Source organism: Homalodisca vitripennis, chromosome 2 (genome assembly GCF_021130785.1).
Source record: "Homalodisca vitripennis isolate AUS2020 chromosome 2, UT_GWSS_2.1, whole genome shotgun sequence".
Lineage (NCBI taxonomy): Eukaryota > Metazoa > Arthropoda > Insecta > Hemiptera > Cicadellidae > Homalodisca > Homalodisca vitripennis.
The window spans coordinates 56199618-56218138 of record NC_060208.1 but is presented as its reverse complement, the minus strand read 5'-3'; the positions used below and the strand labels follow the sequence as shown (position 1 = coordinate 56218138).

Sequence of the window (18521 nt, the reverse complement as noted above, 5' to 3'; positions counted from 1 at the left end):
AGAGAAATGAGCAAAAGCAATATAAATCCTAAGCTAATAAGAAATATTCCAATCCTTGTCCTATATAGAATTTTACATTTCCGTTGCATTCAACAGTTTTTCCAACATAGTCTGCATAGACTAGTCTAAATTAGTAGTGTTAAAAAGAATAGTAACTTAAGTACTTTAGGACTTTCACATCTGATTTATCTATCTACTAGCTGTCGTCAAATACATTTACAAAATACCAAAACGCTTCAGAATAAAAGTCCAAGCAATTTAATAAAAGACAGAAAATATAAAGAGTTCTAATGTCGAGCCTTGAGAGGCACTAGGCCTAACCGACGTACCTGAAAAAAAGAGAAAATAGAAACAGTTCTATTGTGGAACCTTGGAGGTACTAGACCTGATCGACGTACCTGTTACAGCCACTGGGATGCCTGAAATATCCCTGCCTGGAGCACTCGAACTCTGTCTTGGCCTCTTTTCTGACCACATGGATGGAGCCGGCACGGTCCACCACTCGTACAATTCGGTAAGGGGACAGATGGACATCGCCTGCACACAGAAGACACTGACAGTTATCGAAATTGTTAGTGCAACTTATTTAATATAATGAATACGTAATGTTCACTTTACGACAGCCATTTTGACAGATCATTAGTTTTCCCTGGTCGTTTATTGTGATAGTTAGTTATGGATAAGAAAAGGCTTACTGACTAAGAATCTCATTGGAAGAAAAAGTCTATTTAAATTGCTTAATTTAAATACAGTATTTATATAGAATATAATTTATTTAAATATAGCTGAACTTTAACCAAGACAGACCTGTATTGTGTAATATAAATGTTATAGTTAATTTCCTTTCAAGGCATCTTCAATATCATGTGATAACTCCAGGCCGGCTTTAAAAATCCTTTTAAACCAATTGGAAGTATTAAGGATTGATTTTAGAAATAGCAGAAGGATATTAAATTGAGTGTGCTCTGAAATTTATACTCATCTATATTTCCGTAAGAAGGAGGATTTTTCCAACAATGAATATTAATTAAGGGACACTTCATAATTCTTTCACGACCCATTGTTTTACATTGTCCCCGGGCTCACCAGAGTAAGAGAACTGCCCGGCCTCATGCAGTTGTTCCTGAAGACTGACCAGCTGGGCGGCCCTCGACTTCCGAGCAATGTGAGTGAAAGTGTCGTGGAGAGTCTGCAGTAGGACGGGTCCAGTAGAGTTACATTTGGCCATCCAGTCTTCGGCGTCAGCAGAACGCACCGCTGCACCAGCCAAGTCCCTCAGCAGGATGTACTTGCCCTGGAAAATTCAGAGGAAACCTTGCTGCAGTCTAATGTATATATAATTATATAAACATTATATAATGTATATTAATCAAACATGTATAGATGGCAATAGCCTAATTTTATTTTTCAATATATACAGGGTGGCGGATATGTTAGTTCCCCATAAATTGGGATATTTTGTTTCGATACGTTGGTCACAATGTTAAGTTGGCAGCAACACGGAGTAAGATCATTGTTGCTCTGTAAAGTGCTCATTGTTTTGCTAGTGTAAAGTGAAGCTCTTTGCATCTGTGATTTGTTTGTGTGGTTTACATTCTTCAGTTGTGGTGGGAGCATAATAAAAATACTGCTATAATAATTGAAGAATTTAGTGGTAAATATCCAGGTGTCGCGATACCCACTCGACAGGATATTTAAATAAGAAATTTGAAAACACAGGAAGCGTTTTAAATTCCCCGAAGTGTTGTCGTCCACGACCAATTTGCAACGAAGAAAACCTGCAGACAGTTGCTCAAGCTTTTGTAGCAAGTCCTGGTAAATCGACTAGTAAGACATCTGTTGAACCAGAAATATCTAGAAGAAGCGTGCAAGAATGTTAAAGCAATTAAAATTAAAGTCATACCATCCATCTTTACTCCAAGCGCTTCACGAGGATGATTCCGATAGGTGATTGGAATTCTGTGAGACAATAATAATTATCCACTCAGAGGCTAATGCTCCAACACATTTCGGTATAAAGTTCGAGATTTTTTAAATAACACATTTTAATGACTGGTTTAGTCGCCGTGGTACTATCGGTTGCCCTGCGCGCTCGCCATGCCTGACCCCATGTGATCTTTCACTGTGGGGCATTATAAAGGAGACTGTATATGCTTCAAAACCGCAAATTCTTGACGAACTAAGAAACCTAATTAGAAATGCATTTGAACTTGTTAATAACGATAAACGTTTGTTGCTAAAAATGTGTGTTTTCTGTTCTCAGCCGTTGTATGAAGTGTATACAAAATCAAGGTGGACATTTCGAACAATTGCTATAACATTGTATGCTAATATGTAAGTAATTTCATATAATGAATTTATATTCTTGCCTAAAAGTGTTTTATTCGATTAACCTATAACGTCTTTTATTCTTCTGGGGAAACTGCGCCACCCTGTATACACAGTTGATTGAATAGGCTATATAATAGTCTATAGTAAAATACAACAATTTGCTAATAAATATTAAATGGTGAAGGAAACAGGATTTTTATAAAATGGTTTCGATTAATAATAATATGTTATACATTTTTGTCGCTCTTCTCAAAATAACTATTCAATTTGTTAAAAAGTTAACTAAGAATATTATAGTTAATAGTTACCCGCGATTTTGCACGCAATTATCCCGTTATCCTTTTAAGTCATGCTTCGCCAATAACAACTTTAAACAAAAAAGTGGTTAATTAAAAGTACAAATAATTTTAATTTTATGACTAAGTTGACCTGAATAAATCAAATGGTTCTGCATAACTGTCATAATCCAGCCCAATCTGTTACTTTATATTGAATTTCAAATGCAAACACAAAGAGATAGAGAGATCGAAAACATTGGATTTTAATGGTACGCTGATCAGGGATTATGTTGTAGTATTCTGTATAAACTTATATAAAATATGTTTATTTCTATTAGGAAGAATGTCAAATACTAGTCAGTGGTTTAGTCTAAAATGAGTTCCAGCTTTAATATTCAAGTGACTTACCTTAATGGACACCGAGGTAGGGTCGTCGAAAGCTAGCCAGTTGGTATCGTGGAAAGCATAAGGGGCAGTTAAATCTTCATCCCTTTCCACAGTCCACTCTCCTTCCGCCATCAGTGTACAAAGCTGGAATTTGATATCAGACAATCAGGAAACCATTGCTTATCAGTATAATCTGACCGGTATCCTCTGATACACTTAGATCTAATAATTACCAAAACAGTAGAGTAATTAAAACTTTTTATTCTTGTATGTTTTTTTAAATATATTAAAAATTATTAGCATATTATGATTTTATTTGTACCCGAAACTTTAAATTTCCTAGCATTGCAATTTGTAATGGAATCAGTAATCAACATGTTGTTTTATTTTACCTGCAATATATATACATTGGAATTTAATGGTACGTTGATCAAGGGTTATGTTTTAGTATTCTGTTTAAAATATTTTTTTATGATTAGGGATAGTTTTCATTGGGAGAATTTCTTCAGTCAATGGTGTTCCAAGAATGCCAAATACCAGTCAGTGGTTTATGTCTAAAATGAGTTCCAGCTTAAATCTTGTAAAAAGTGACGTATTTTAATGGACACATATAATTAAGTGTACACAAGACAACATCTCTTGGAAAAATCCCCCATCACTCGTAAAACAACTGAGAGTTCATTAAGCCAAAACTATTTTATTGCTTTAAACAAAGCTTCACGAAATTAAAAGGTATATATTGCTAATTTTTATTGTTCATCACTTTCAGGATTTTATTATTTTGAGGCATCTTACGTTATCGTCGATAGAATCATTGGGTTGCTCATTGACCTTAAAATACCTAGTAACCAACATCTGAAACATGTATATTTTTTCGCATACTTATTTAGCCTCTTTTTCTTGTATAAATTGTATACGTATGTAATGACTTTGTTACTTATAAAATTCTTTCTTCCTCCCCTATACTGTGAAAGTCCAAGACAACTTCATGTCTCAAAAATGTCCAAAGACTTACCTCAGCCCTGGAGATCTTGACAGGCTCTCCAGTAACAGGGGACTGCGGTAGATTTTTCTCCTTGTCAGCGAGCGTAAACTTGAGTGCAGTGGCAGGCAATGTCAGCACCAATTTGTCATGAGGAGCGCCAAGTCCAGTTACCAGGTCCACGAGAGAATCCTGTTGCAGTATAAGAATTAGAGTATTTAATTGATTTAAAGGGTATAAGTACACTAAAGTTTGTATATGCAATTTAATTAATCCAGGTTTATTCGTGCGATCCATTTTCTTGGATTTCAGATTGTGAAAAAGAAGATAGCCTATAACGTAGAATTAGACCTCTTGTTGTGCTTGACGCCCAGGCTTAGTGAACATTGATATTTATAAAGTATTAAAGTAAATTGATAAACAATAAATAAATAATCGAACAATAAGAAAATGATAAACAAAATGCTTCCGAGAGCATCATAGTATGAAAGTAAATTGACAAACAATAAATAAATAATCGAACGATAACAAAATAATAAACGAAATTTTTTCCGAGAATATCATCGATCACGCAAGGGAGACACCATCACTTGTTTTGACGTAAGCAAACAAGATAACATTTTTCTACTGAATTTACACAATTGTGAAAAAATAACTTCTCGACATGTCCCAGTCCCAGAAGCTTTGCCAGTGAACTGTGAAATTTATAATATTTAGCATAATGGTACTGTATATATTAAATAGGTTTTGCGATCCAGTCCGTGGAGGCACCAAGCAATCCAGAGCTGTCGATGAAACACATTTATCAGTTTATGAAAAAAAAAACACATCACTAATACAGCTCCTTGTTTGCAGATGCTGAAGATTGGACTAATACGGTGATAAAACAGGTACATACCGTAAAGTAAACTCTGGCGGGCGCCATTAAGTTCAAAAAACGTCCGTGGAATGGATTTAAGCCTCACCTTTTGATAAAAAAAAACAAGTAAAGTGACCAGAAAATGCAGGCAATATATGAGGGGTTGATGGATATGGAAGCAATATAAAGATTTTAGCGCCAATATCTCGGAATCTATGCTAATCTTGAGAGATTCTGAAGATGAATCATATTTATTCGAATATCCCGTTATCTCGACTACAAAGATTATTAATATGGTCTTCAAAAGAAGGATCAAATAAAATTCCCAGGACATTCACTGTCTACACCCTCACCCGCCAGAGGTTGCCTATCTATGGTCAGTCAAAGTGGGAATACAATATGGTTCTGCGAAAAGTCATCATGTTACAACTTAGACGTATTTAGTACCATGTTTTTGGTTACACACTGTCCAAGTACTGCATTCGACTAAACTTATGTCACACGGAGTCCTATTAAGCTGACATTTACGTGAACGTTTTATTTCATCCGCGGACATCCGGGTTACATCTGGGCGTTGAGATGTCAGTAGCTTTTGTAAAATCGTGCATTTTGTTAACTGAATTACTCTTAAAATATTAGAGTAATGTCCACATAGTTAATGTTTACAATATAAAATATTGATGTCCATTAATCAAAAACTAAAACATTGAAGGGACGCAGATGTACCATACAGAAACAAGTTTCAATAGAACACATATCAGTTACCGCATTGAGGATGTCTTCTATGCCCATGAGTCTGCTGGGATGGTAGGCAAGTCCGCGCTCCGAGGAATCTGTCAGATTGTCACTGGCCAGAGTGTACAACGACACGTACCTGCGCAAAGAACTTGTTACAGAAACTCTGCAAAGTACAATATGGGAGAAATTTTCTAATTCGATTCGTAACTGCTAATATTAGTTGTACTTTTTAAAGATAAAGTTGTAAAAAACAATTCCAACCAAATTTCTGTCATTGGGCTGTATTTCTGTGCCCCAACAACGAAATATTTGTTAAAAGTTTTAAATATGACTTTTAGACTAATTCAGGTTTGATAAGTGGATTAGAGTACTGAATCACAAGAATAAAAGTGATGATACACTTCATGGAGATAAAATAAACACGTATAGATAAAAGAGTGAACTAGAGTACAGAAAAAATAAATTTAAAAAGAGGTAAACGCAGTACAGAAGAATGGAAGACATACAAGGACATAATAAGTTAAACATAAAGTAAATGGGTTGAAAAGGGCAATAGTTTAAAACTTATAAGTTACTTATAAATTTAACTGTCACATTATTAAAATTAAATAATGACGAGAATTCTTCAGTTTTCCACACTGAGACGACTGTTCAACTGTTATTAAGACAATGGTTGACATCATTTAAAATATAGAAGGTATTTGGTAATAATTATTAATTAAAATAACATATTTGCGTATACTGATTGACGAAATATTGGTGCTCCAAATAGTAAAAAAGCACCCGATAATAACAAAATTAAATCTTAATGTAAGATTACTATTACGGTTTTATTTGCACAATATGGTGTATTGCCACTTACTTGGAAAGTCGTTTGAGGTCAAAGTTTTTAGCCAGATATTGTGGTTCAGATGTGAGGTGTAGGATGATTTGTTTTCCATTCTCAGGAATTTCTTCCTCTTCGATGATCTCCTGACTGGAAGACGTCTCTCGCTGGACCTCGGTTGTCTCGTCGTCTGTCACTGTTGACTTTTCCGAATTTTCGGAGGATTCCACTTCCCTGGCCTTCCTTACGATTTTTTTGCTGTAACAGAGGTAGGAACAAAAGTCAATAAGAGTGGCTTATCCTTAAAAGTGAAACTATATTCATAGATATTTTCAACCTATCACATCAGTTGAGTGGAGAGAAAATCTGATTTGAGACATATGTGAATGTTTGACAAGAAATGTAGTAATGATAATAATGTACAGACATTCTTGTTACAAATTCATCTCGATTATCAATATTAACCATATATAATTGTATACCCCCATACAATTGATTTAAGTTGCAACAACAAAGTCAAATGCCTACTGAACAGACTAAATGGTCAACAAATTAGTGAAGAGAGCAGCAATTTTGACTTCTTCCAGTTGGATACTGGTCATGTCTCAAAACTTTGTGGGACGTATAGGTTTAGAACTCTCATTCTTGAGAGAAATAAGTTTTGCTTAAAGGTATTAAAAATAAATTTTATTTCTCCTTTTAGTCAAATAGATTTTGCAGAACAGTTACGATTTATTTGGTTTGCGACTGGGGTAATATAAAAATAGTTTTAAAAGTTCATAAATTCTTTTTGTAGTTACTTTATTCCATTTCTTTCTTCCTGGAAGACGTTAAATAATCAATGAATTGTTTTCATGTTAGCATTCACTTTGTTTGGAAACACAAACATGAAAATGTAATAAGTGAAATTTGTATTAAGATATTACTATCGTATGTTCATCTATAAAACCCATTAACCTTAATTCAGTCAAATAACAACAAAATTAAAAACTAATTAACATACAAATTCCAAATAGAGGTTATAATTTTATAACATTCGCATTTATTTTCTCACGTAAAACTTTTCCCAAACATTTTTCAACAGAATGCATTGATGTAGTTTTATTTTGAAGTTTCTGAAACAATAATCAATCCTAATTTATTAATAAAACAAACCACATCAAATCACAGAATTAGCAGGTATTCCATGACGAACATTCTAACGTTGTAGCTTATGGTCTGTGCTATATACATTACAAAAACACTAATAGATGTAACATAGCTTTTGTAATACACTTTTTGAATCGCTAAGAATGAAGATTTTGTTTCAGAATTGAGTAATATATTAATATGCTATTTGTATTTCACTCAGCATGTGTCTCAGATTTATACTGAGTTTAGCTCATCTGAACCAACGCCGGGGTGATTACATCCAAAGAAAATGCATGATATAATTAACATATGTTATCCTCTTCGCAATAAGAGAGAAAAAGAAGTCGGCCAAAGCAGGATCAACTACAAGACGCCTTGTTTATTCCCGGATCTCGGTTTACAACTCTCATATAAATTGCCCACTCATCTCCTACAACTGCCCACTCAATGTGTGGGCCATTAAAAGCCGTCTGCCATTCTGCCTGTCGTAACTTTACCTTGATCGGGAAGACGACCTTACTGGTCGACCTTGACAATGGAACATGAAAATTCTGGAAAGGTCAGTACTTCGACGGTAGTCTTGTTAAAAAAACACACAGTTTCAAAGTCTATAAATACTTTCGAAAGTGCTGTGCATATTTTTAAATACAAATTTGTATTAAGAAGCAAAGGTTTCATCAGTAGAACTTGGCATACTTTGGATCAGCTTTCAGTTTACGACGTTGAAGGCTATAAATTGAATACAAAGAATGTTAAGGTTGAGACATTTATTACTATAAGACCAGACATCCTCCTAACAAAAAGTTTACGAAGAAAATTGCACAGACCTCCGAACATTTGTTAAACGTTAATTTTTTTTGATTTATTTTATTTTATTTTATTACATTCCAACGGCAAACAAGCCAAAGTACAAGTGGGTAGTATACATATAAATATTTGAATATCAACTGAAAGAAAGAAACAATAACAGTGATAACAATCTAACAAAAACAACAACATAAATTATTAAATATAACAATTAATAATACAAGTAATAGTAACAACAAAACAGCATAATAGATAACAACAAAGCAGTAAACTATTCAGAAACACAACAATCAATATGAGGGGTAACAAGCATAAAAATGAAATAAATTACCATCAACATGTAAAGATTAGAAATTGTTTTTCTACTCAGGATCGCGGAGGGATGCCAGCACTCTTCCCCAGATGGTCGAAGCACTGTCGTGAAAAAGATCGACAAGGTGGCAGAAGTTATTTCCCAGCCTCATCATTCGGGCGAGGGGACCATGAAAGTCATAATCACGCCGAGAGTGACGCCTGCCGAACAGATCACGCGACCGAGTAGCCGAAGGAATGCGGATATCCACTTGTGCGAGGAGAGAAGGACAATCAAGCAGTTTTATTGCAATTAATGATGTTTTATTGCTGTATTGATAAAAAACGTATGAGATGGAAATCATTATCTTATAAAAGGGTTGAACTAATATTTTCAAAATCCATACCAACGTTTTACCACTAGAAAACTTTCAGAATTTTATAGCGATAGAAACAATGCGATTCACTAGGACTCTGCTTTTATATAATGTCATATGATAGGTTAAGTAGTTTTAAAAGTTTTTCAATCGATTTAAAAAGACCAAAACTATTATACCAGAAACTTATATAATAACATATATTTTGGGTTGCACCAGAATCTCTTAAATATGATGAGTAAGATGAGTAAGTTAAAGAGCAAATTAAGTGAAGAGTAATATAATTTTAAACGCCTTCAAAAGCAAATACTGCTTAAATTTGAATGGCCTTCAAACATATTTCAACCATTTATAGTCGCTATTAACCTCAATATGTACTGACCATTCTTTTATATGGAATCCTAACTTTTACGAGAATAATGGGCTATGGGCTTACCCGCTGCCCATAGTTATGAATCAGTCTATGGTTCGCTGCATATTGTGATTTCTTGAATATAGCCTACAAACATATTTATAGTATTGTTTCGATGAAAATATTAAAAGCAAAATATCAAAGAGTAATTCAAATCTCTATCTTCTATATCCGCTTCGATTTATACATATAACAACATTTAAATTTCAAATCAGTACACTTTCGATGTAAATGCTAATGTCATGTACAATAGCTTGTCTTACTCATCATAACTTAGGCCAATCAATCATTAAAGGGCTTGTGTTGTTATTACACTTTTGCGCTCTTGAAAATCATACGAATCACAAAGCAAATTCGTACATATGTCGGTTATGTAAAGGTTGAAAGCTTGGGGACCCAGTCACAGAAAGGTCATCTGGTTAACTCACCGGTCGGAGATATCAAAGACAAACAAATAGCCAGACTCACTGCCTCCAGTATATCGAGTGCGAGTAGGGTGTTGCATATGTTAAAATGAATTGTTTACGAATACTTTCTATTTACGATCTCTGATCGAATGATTTGTTTCGATGGTTTCTATTCTCAGAACGAATGATGACTCTCTGGTATCGACTGTACTACCTACTGTGCAGTAAATACACTATCTAATTACGTATATGGAATTAGTAGAGTAACTTGAATGTTTTTATTTGTTTTATTTTAACACATTTGTTTGTAACATTTGTAATGTCTTTTGGAATTACACTGTCCAGAATAATTAAGATTATTGAAGTTTTAACTTTGACGACGGATAAGTTTAAACAGAGGAGGGTAAGAGCAGGGAATCTTAAAATGTTCTGCACTAACTTACTTAATGGAAATATTCACAAAATTACGTCAGCTTATCAATGCTTGGGTTCTTGATGTCAGGTTCTTGAACATGATAAGTTATTGTAGCAAACCAAATCTAGAAAACATCAAACTGACATTGAATGCAATTTGTTTTATATATAAAAAAACTAAATAGTCAGTCTGAAATGACTCACGAAAACACGTTATTCTTACTACAGTATATATTGAATAAATAATGTGTTTTTTATAAATATATGTGATAGGTAAGTATACAATAAAAGACTGCTTTTTCCTCCTCTCATCACTTTACATGATGAACGGATAAACAATCTAACAAACTAATACAATTCGAGTTGTTTGCAGCAAGATATTGAAGTACGAGGTTATTCTATATGACAGCTATTAGCGATATTTCATAATTGTGGTTGTGTAAATGATAAAATCTGAGTTGCAGTTTATTTTGATAAGATTAAGTTTGAGTCGAAATGGTGGGATGATTGATGGCTTTATAAAATAAAATATTATATAGAATACAGTTTTATCATTATAATAATATAATATAATACATTTCTGAAATTTCTCAATATTGGTTATAATATATTATTGCTAAGGCGGAGAGAGTACGTGGTTTTTATTGATACCTGATGCTGTATGTAGGGTGCCTACTCACCACAGGTTATTCAAGAAGGGTCTTTGACCTAGAATTGTGTTTTCGCCTCTCTAATTAACCGCAACTTTTTTATAAGCTTTCTTGATCACGCTTTTAATCAGTGAAGGCTTATAAGTAAGTAAGAACTAACATTTATTTGTTAATTCAGTCAATTAATTTAAATAATTTACTGTATGTGTTGAGGAACGTGAATGAATTTTATTTTTAAAACAATCAAAACTAAGATGGCTGAAATAGCTTCTAAACGGTCTAAATATAGATCATATTTAAAATATAAACATTTCCTTAGAGATAATTTTTCACAATAAAACCATTTTTACTGAAATATCTTTTTTTTTATTTAAGACAATATAGATGTTCGTGAAAAAATAAACAAGAATGTTCATAATCTGCATGACACCATAGAATCAACCAATAGCTTGTTAGTATTATTCACCTCCACGGAAACAAATCACACGACTCTCATTAATAAGTGCCAGATATTTCGTTCTTTTGAAAATTTTACGATTATTTTATAGTTTTATAAAATATGTTTTGACATAACTATATTGAGAAATCAGCTTAATATTTCCGTTTTCCTTTAAATGTATAATACTATATAATACAAAAGTATGAGACACTTAATAAAAATCGTGTAAAAATGTTTAAATAGATTTTTATTTATGTCTTATGAACCACAGGTCAAATTGCTCACCTGTTGCCCTGGGGAGTCCATCTCGGAGTCACAACGTCGTCGGCGATGTTCTCGTGTATCTTGTACGATCTCTTAGATCTCTCTTTGGGCTCGAGCTTATCGAATTCTTTGGATAAGGTCTGAAATAAAGAGCATACCTTACTTTGATGAACCTATACAGTGCAGTTACAGTCCATTCTTCACCAATGCGATCACAGTTAATCTATGTGAACAATTATGGTGATACGGTTTGATATGGTAATAACATGTTATAGAGTTAGCATATGGTTATGTATAAGATGTCTTTAAGATGGCTAGTAACAACCAGAAAAATATCAAACATGGATAAAGTTACACCTTCTACCTTTAAATTTTAAATTTTTATCTAAAATGTGTAACACAAACTATTACTAAAAACATTTACTGTATATACTTATCAATTAACAGCATAAATTATTCAGGCAAGACATTATTAAGGACATTTTTTGTATCCAAGTTATTATAATTATAATTTAATTCATAAACGACATCAAAACCATCTATGGGATTTAATGTATAATTTCTCTAAACGAACACGTTTTGAGTAAAAGAGTTTAATCATGATGTTTATGCAGTCAAATTCAATCAATCAACTTACGGCCTTGCTTTAATAGGCTAATAGAAATGAACTCACTTTTTATACAGTATAAACTAGGGAAAGAAGTAAAAATAAGTGGGTGAAATGCGGATGGCCTTGGCACTAAATGTCACTAACAGGACGTAACCGATGACGCAAGGTAACCGGTGCACTATCTAAATGGCTGTAGACTGCTGATCCCCTGTTTCCCGCCACTGCGCACCGGTTTGACGAGAACAACCGATTACTCACGATGTTTCTCGAACGTGTCTGACTATTAATAGAGTCATTCAACAAGAAGTGTGCGCATTCACTGGACCTTGGACTCAGTATTACCATTCAATAACAACAAATTCGATGTACAAAACATTAGTAATGTGTTCTTAATGAACTCAGAGAGTAATTTTAACATCTTTAGGAACTAGAAAACTGAGCAATAATAAAAGGTTAAGAATTTGAAAATGGTTGTTGTACATTAAAAATGTTTTAAGAACATGCACTTATACACATTATGTAGCTATATGGTGGGAAGGGTTGATTCAATGTGAATTGAGTTTAGCTCAAGATCACCTTTCTCTTCGTGCAGGTGACGCTGTCCCATATTTGACTCCTAGAATCTGGAGTCATGTTCATGTGTAGAAGGAGTGAAATAGAAGATGAAAAAAGAATGTAATGAAAAAAACAAAGTAGCTTATGATAAACAAAATGCAAAAAATAATCATAAAATGGGGGGAAATTTGCTAAAACATTCTCGCAGCTCCTTATATTTGGTAAAGACAGAAGATTAAATCCATAAAAGCAATACAGGAATTACCCATCCTTTAGTAGATTGCGATTTATGACAGTATTTTATCTTATTCGACACCAGCAAGCAGGAAACTTCTTCAAATAATTCATAACCAGGATCCTATTAAAATCAGGCATTGGTGTTCCGCCAACTCGTCTCCTTTTTGAGCCGACGTCCATCTTCCTTAGGGAAGCCCCACGCAAGGTCAGCCACTGATGAGGACAGGTGCTGATTGCTGAGCCGATTACAAACGGCCCGGGTCAGGATAATTTATCAACAGCAGAGGACGAATCACGAATCCTTGGGGAAGGCCGTAACGACAAGCGTAAAAAGTAATTTAAAGATGGGGAGCGGACATTTGCATAGCAAAGAGGTTGAAAGGTGAGCGAGATCGGACCTGTTTTTCCTCTTGAAGGTCCTGGCTTCAAGTCCTGCTCGATCTTACCTCACTAGGTTATGCATGCTGCCAGATAGGTAGGAGTACCTCATCACATTAGCATTACGAAACGCCTTTACATCAATGGCAAAATGAAATCTCGACTATCGCCAAGTGAGCTACTGTATCCATTTTAGTTAAGAAACTCTTGCGAAATTACCACCACAAGAAGTTTACTAAAGTTGCTAAACTAAACCTACACCATCAAAACTCTGTACCCTTGTTCTATTATTTGACATGCTTCTAAAGGGGAACAATTTCAATTTATTGTAAAACACTAAATGCACGCTACCATTATGTTACCAAGACTATATAATAATACGATAACGTTCATTGAACGATTCATAATTTCCTATTTTTTAGATGTTTACGATAATCTGAGTATCCAATATTATTCTATATCTAACCGATGAACGCACATTATTAATGACCAAACATATAAAGTGGAGCAGGGATGGATGATTTTTTTGCAAATATGTTAAATCATTAAATTCACTTTAGAAATAATTACAAAAGATAAATCACTACTTTAACGGTCTGGTATTGCATCGTTCTTGATCAAGGGTTAGGTAAGTATAATTTCTTCTAAAACGTAACGGAAGTATAATATAAAGCCATATATAAACGTTTGAACTGGAAAATTAATATTTCTCAAGTATCAAAATTAACTACGCGTGCACTTGCTCCAAGTGCATACTCACCGTAGTTGACTCATGTCACTCACTTCTCAAGGTGATCGGGAATGGTGACAAAGAAGGAACTGTTATCGGTGTAATGGCTACAAATGGTGACCTGCCTCCCACTGTGACGCCATGTGGGAGTTCCATGGTCGTCGGTGGGTTGGGGGCTATTGCAAGTTGCACCCTTGAAGTCAGGATGGTGCAACAGTAACTCAGCCATTAAGGTGTTACTGAGTATCTTTTTATTTCACTGTACCATCTGTTTAGCATTTACGACAACCTGTGGGAACTTAATAACTAGTTGTTGAGAACGAAGAGAGCAATATCAAGAAATACTGATCTCGTTTTGATGCTGTTCAGAACTTTTCTCATTTAATAGAATTTCTAACCAAAATTGTTGTATCTCTTTTAATTGGTTTTGAACATATTTAATAATTGTTCAAGAAATCGAGGCTAGTTTTTGGATTGTAAGTATCTAGTCCAAAGGCTATAACGGAAGGTATTACTGATACTTAACTTCCAAAAAGTCTTTAAAAGTACTAAATAATACCTCAAATTACTGCGTGGTACAAGTATTCCTGTTGGATTTGTTTGTCTTCGTCAAAACTTTGAATATTTAAGATCTGGTAGACAATGTATTTTGAAACCATACAAACATATAAGGCAAGGGAAACTATAGATAGTTCAATAATTTATTTCACGTTTATATATGACTAACTAAGAATTTAAACTTGCATGACTGGAAGTTTCTGGAATAACTATATCTTGAAAATATAAGTTTTTCAATTTATTTCGTTAATATATAAAAAAAATAATAACAATAAATTTAAAAAGCATTTTAAACAGTTGTAGGCGTATCACTTTTATAAATAGTTATCCGTTACAACATAGTCATTTTAAATTCCTATAATAATCTTGGAAACTTATTAGACTTTACTACACTGAATTAAATCTTTATTAGCTAATTTAACATGGCGAAAGCTCTGATATTCTGATTCAGTCTTTGCTTTAAAATTGCTGGGTAATAAAAAGTTAATATTCTTATTGGAAATGTTGCTTTAAAAATAAGAAGGGTACTTTCCAGCTTAGAAATTGTTTTAAAAAGGTCAAAGAACTTAATTTTAGTGCAATACCTTGGATGGCTAGTACTCATGGAATCACTTTTATTGTTTAATTTCCACATTTTTCACACAGAAAACTCAGAAATAGGAGTTACAATTGTTTAAATGTATTATATTGTGTTTAAGATTTTTTTTGAAATCCGTATAGTTAAAAATATTTAACAATTTAATTTTCTAAATTTTTAGTTAACATACATTTTTCTTTAAAATTTGGTTACTGTATCAATAACTTCCATTTAAAAATATGTTATGTTACGCATAGCCTATACAGAATTAAATTAAAATAAGCGAAGAAATTTCACTTTGCTTGAAACGCTCCTATAGCCTAGTAAAATTAAAACGGTCTGCGGTACCCTTACAGTTAACATATGCCCAACTAGAAGCCGCAATTGATTGAACTAGATCTATTTCATGAATAGACCGGTCGAAAGATTAAGTCCTTGGAAGTGGATATGACGAAAGAACGAGTCAGCTAGTGATCAGATATCGGAAACGAACTGAAATACAGTTCACTGGTAACATTTACGAGAATAATGCCATCAACATTCCTATCAAACTGTTCCAAGAACAAGCTGGTTCAAAACCGGATTTGTGAATCATTCCCATTTCTACTCTTCGCGTCAGAATAACATTAACAATGAGTTTTCATTAACAGTAACATTCGTAAGCTCTTTCTTATAAAGACGAATACAATTATTCACTCTACTGATAATATTTACAATGCATTTGTTGGAAAGTTCCATAAAAATTATTTTCGGTGTTTAACTGTTTGACTTACATAAGTAAATTGCCTGTCAATGCCTCTTTATTTTCTTTGAGAATGCCCAAGGGGGAGTCGGGAAATATGTAAGAGTAAGTATAGTTTCTTACAATATTGAAGGCATTCATGATGTAAGAAAAATAAAATAAAATATATTGCAGTCATTTTTGAAACACCAAATGACATATTCCATGAATGGTCAGGCACTAGGTTAAAATCATAAGAATGTAGCACGGCTGCAACTAAAAATAATTTGTATCTGAGTTGGAATTTGCCAACAGTAATCTTTATACCTTTCTTTAAAAAATAAAAACTATTTTTTATGATAGCCCTTTCATATAATGTTCACCTCATATTCTTGTGCAAAAAATTGGCTCATAGATATTAAATTTGGTCGACCGAATCAGTGTCTACACAATATTCAACATTCAATTACTCGACAACCACAATTTGGTTAGGGACGTAAAACAGTTGTCATCTTAAGCGTCAATGTTTTCTTATGAAGGCTTAGCCTAATTTATATAGTTGAATTGCTGTAATTTATTGTTGTGCGCTGACTCTTGGCTACTAATCAAAGCGGGTTGTGTTCTATATGGTGTTACATTGGAGTGTATTGGGATTAATTAAATTAAATTATAATCACTAATATTTGAGCTCTTATTTTGATATTGAAATTGTGATGTACAAATTAACAACTATTTTTAACCTTTAGTAACAGCAAAAGTCCGTATTAAAGTATTATTTAATTCAAGGTTTAAATAAGTGAATTCAAGAACACTGAATAAAAGAAAAATACCTACACGATTGTCTACAAGCATGGTTTGCCTGATTATAAGATAGTCTTAAACCCAGTTTCAAATGGCAACACCTACTCGTTGATTGATAAAAATGTCCTGTTTTCAGAAAAAAAACATCCTACATTTATGTAACCGAAATTCAGAATATTTTTCAAATTGAAAACTGATTGCATTCTAGGAGGGATGAAATTAGAAGGACCCCAAGAAAGATACTCCGTTATTAAACTGTTGATAGTTTATGTGTGTACATTCTGTTACAACGATGACAAAGTTCCAACCCAAAATCTGTCATTACCTGAACGAAGTCTGCCAGCTGGACCTTCCCGGCGGTCTGTTTTCCCCAGCGCAGTGCCACTTCCACACCGTCCAGTCCGCACTTGCTCACAGCTCCAGAGACGGCTCGAGCGTAGCCTCCTCGTCTCTTGAGGGCTACTTCAGCCGACTCTGAGGCTTGGAGGATCAGCTTCAGCGAAGGGTTGGTTTCTTGTAAACGGTGAGCAGCCTTCACGAGCTCTGCAAGGAGAGATATGATGAACAGGGTAATTTTTGTATATACAAATATATCCAAGAAGTAAATATATATTAGAGAAAATCTGAAGCTGATAAGGACATTACCTCTTTATTACATCTCATATCATAGTTCGCTTCTGATCTACTATAGTTTTTATATCCTTATGGAATAATTGTTTATCTCTCACATCATGGTATCCAAGCGAGAAAACAAAAATGTTAAATTATTATAATATAACTAATACTAATAATATTTCGATTGCTGATAGTTTAATGCCAGTTTTTAAATATGTCCATTTATTGAGAACTTGACTAGGTAATAAATAACACAACATATGCGTTTCTGACTGTTATAAATGCGTTAGAAAAGATTAGAAATAATTAAGTTTAAAACCTAAATTTAAGAAAAATAAAGTCCTACTTAGATAAACCAGACATTCAGTAAAGAAAAGTCCGAAAATATAACTAAAAGAAGAATTTTTTTAAGTCTTGCAAGTCTAGTATTAAAAGAAGAAATCTTTGCTTATCGGAAATCGGTTACATAATTGAGGTCCACGATTATATGGTTATATATTCAATTATTGTATAATTGTTCAAAAAGATTTCATAAAGTTAACGTATTAATTAAATTATGCGTACAATCTAGACACAGGAAAAAAAATCAATAGTTGTTTATAGTATTGTCTGAGTTTTAAGTTAAGTTTCAAAAGTCGTGTAAAAAGGCGAACATTAAGCCTAAAGGAATGTGTTGACTGTAGAAAAATCACTTACTCTCAAGGTTCGACAAAGTGAACAAGACAACGACATTAATGGAACAAAGGACGTGTAGAAAGTGAAACAAAGGATTGTAGAATAATCGGGCCGGATAGACAGGAAGACGAAACACAGTAAAGAAGGAACATTGCTCCACTGAGTGACTTGCTTCGTCATTATAGGAAGAATGTTTCAGCCACAGGTAAATGAGGTGTTATTATGAAGGATAAGAAAACTATAGATGAGCTCAATTTGTATACGATTAAAAGACAAATATTGTGAATTCACATTTTCGTATTAAACGTACGTGCAGTGTATTCAGTTTTCTAATGCAATCATCATATTGATAACAAATGGAATATGTTTTAATATTTCCGAAAATTGCAAACAAAGTAGCCTATGTGTAATAATGACTGGAACTATAATGTATTACTTTGAAGAATTTGATTCCCCACCTTAAAAAAATAC

At 33.5% G+C, this 18521-nt stretch overlaps 1 protein-coding gene across 2 annotated transcripts in view; it reads right to left on the bottom strand.

Annotated features, from left to right (window-relative positions):
* Positions 1-18521, bottom strand: part of LOC124353990 — a 90575-nt gene that overhangs the window by 11187 nt on the left and 60867 nt on the right. For both annotated transcript variants that reach the window (XM_046804095.1, XM_046804096.1), the window contains exons 5-12: positions 17086-17303; positions 11615-11733; positions 6438-6659; positions 5603-5711; positions 4012-4170; positions 3018-3140; positions 1087-1294; positions 399-537 (exon numbers count right to left, since the gene is read on the bottom strand). In XM_046804095.1, coding sequence (XP_046660051.1) covers positions 399-537; positions 1087-1294; positions 3018-3140; positions 4012-4170; positions 5603-5711; positions 6438-6659; positions 11615-11733; positions 17086-17303 — 1297 coding nt within the window. The remainder of the gene's footprint in view (positions 1-398; positions 538-1086; positions 1295-3017; positions 3141-4011; positions 4171-5602; positions 5712-6437; positions 6660-11614; positions 11734-17085; positions 17304-18521) is intronic.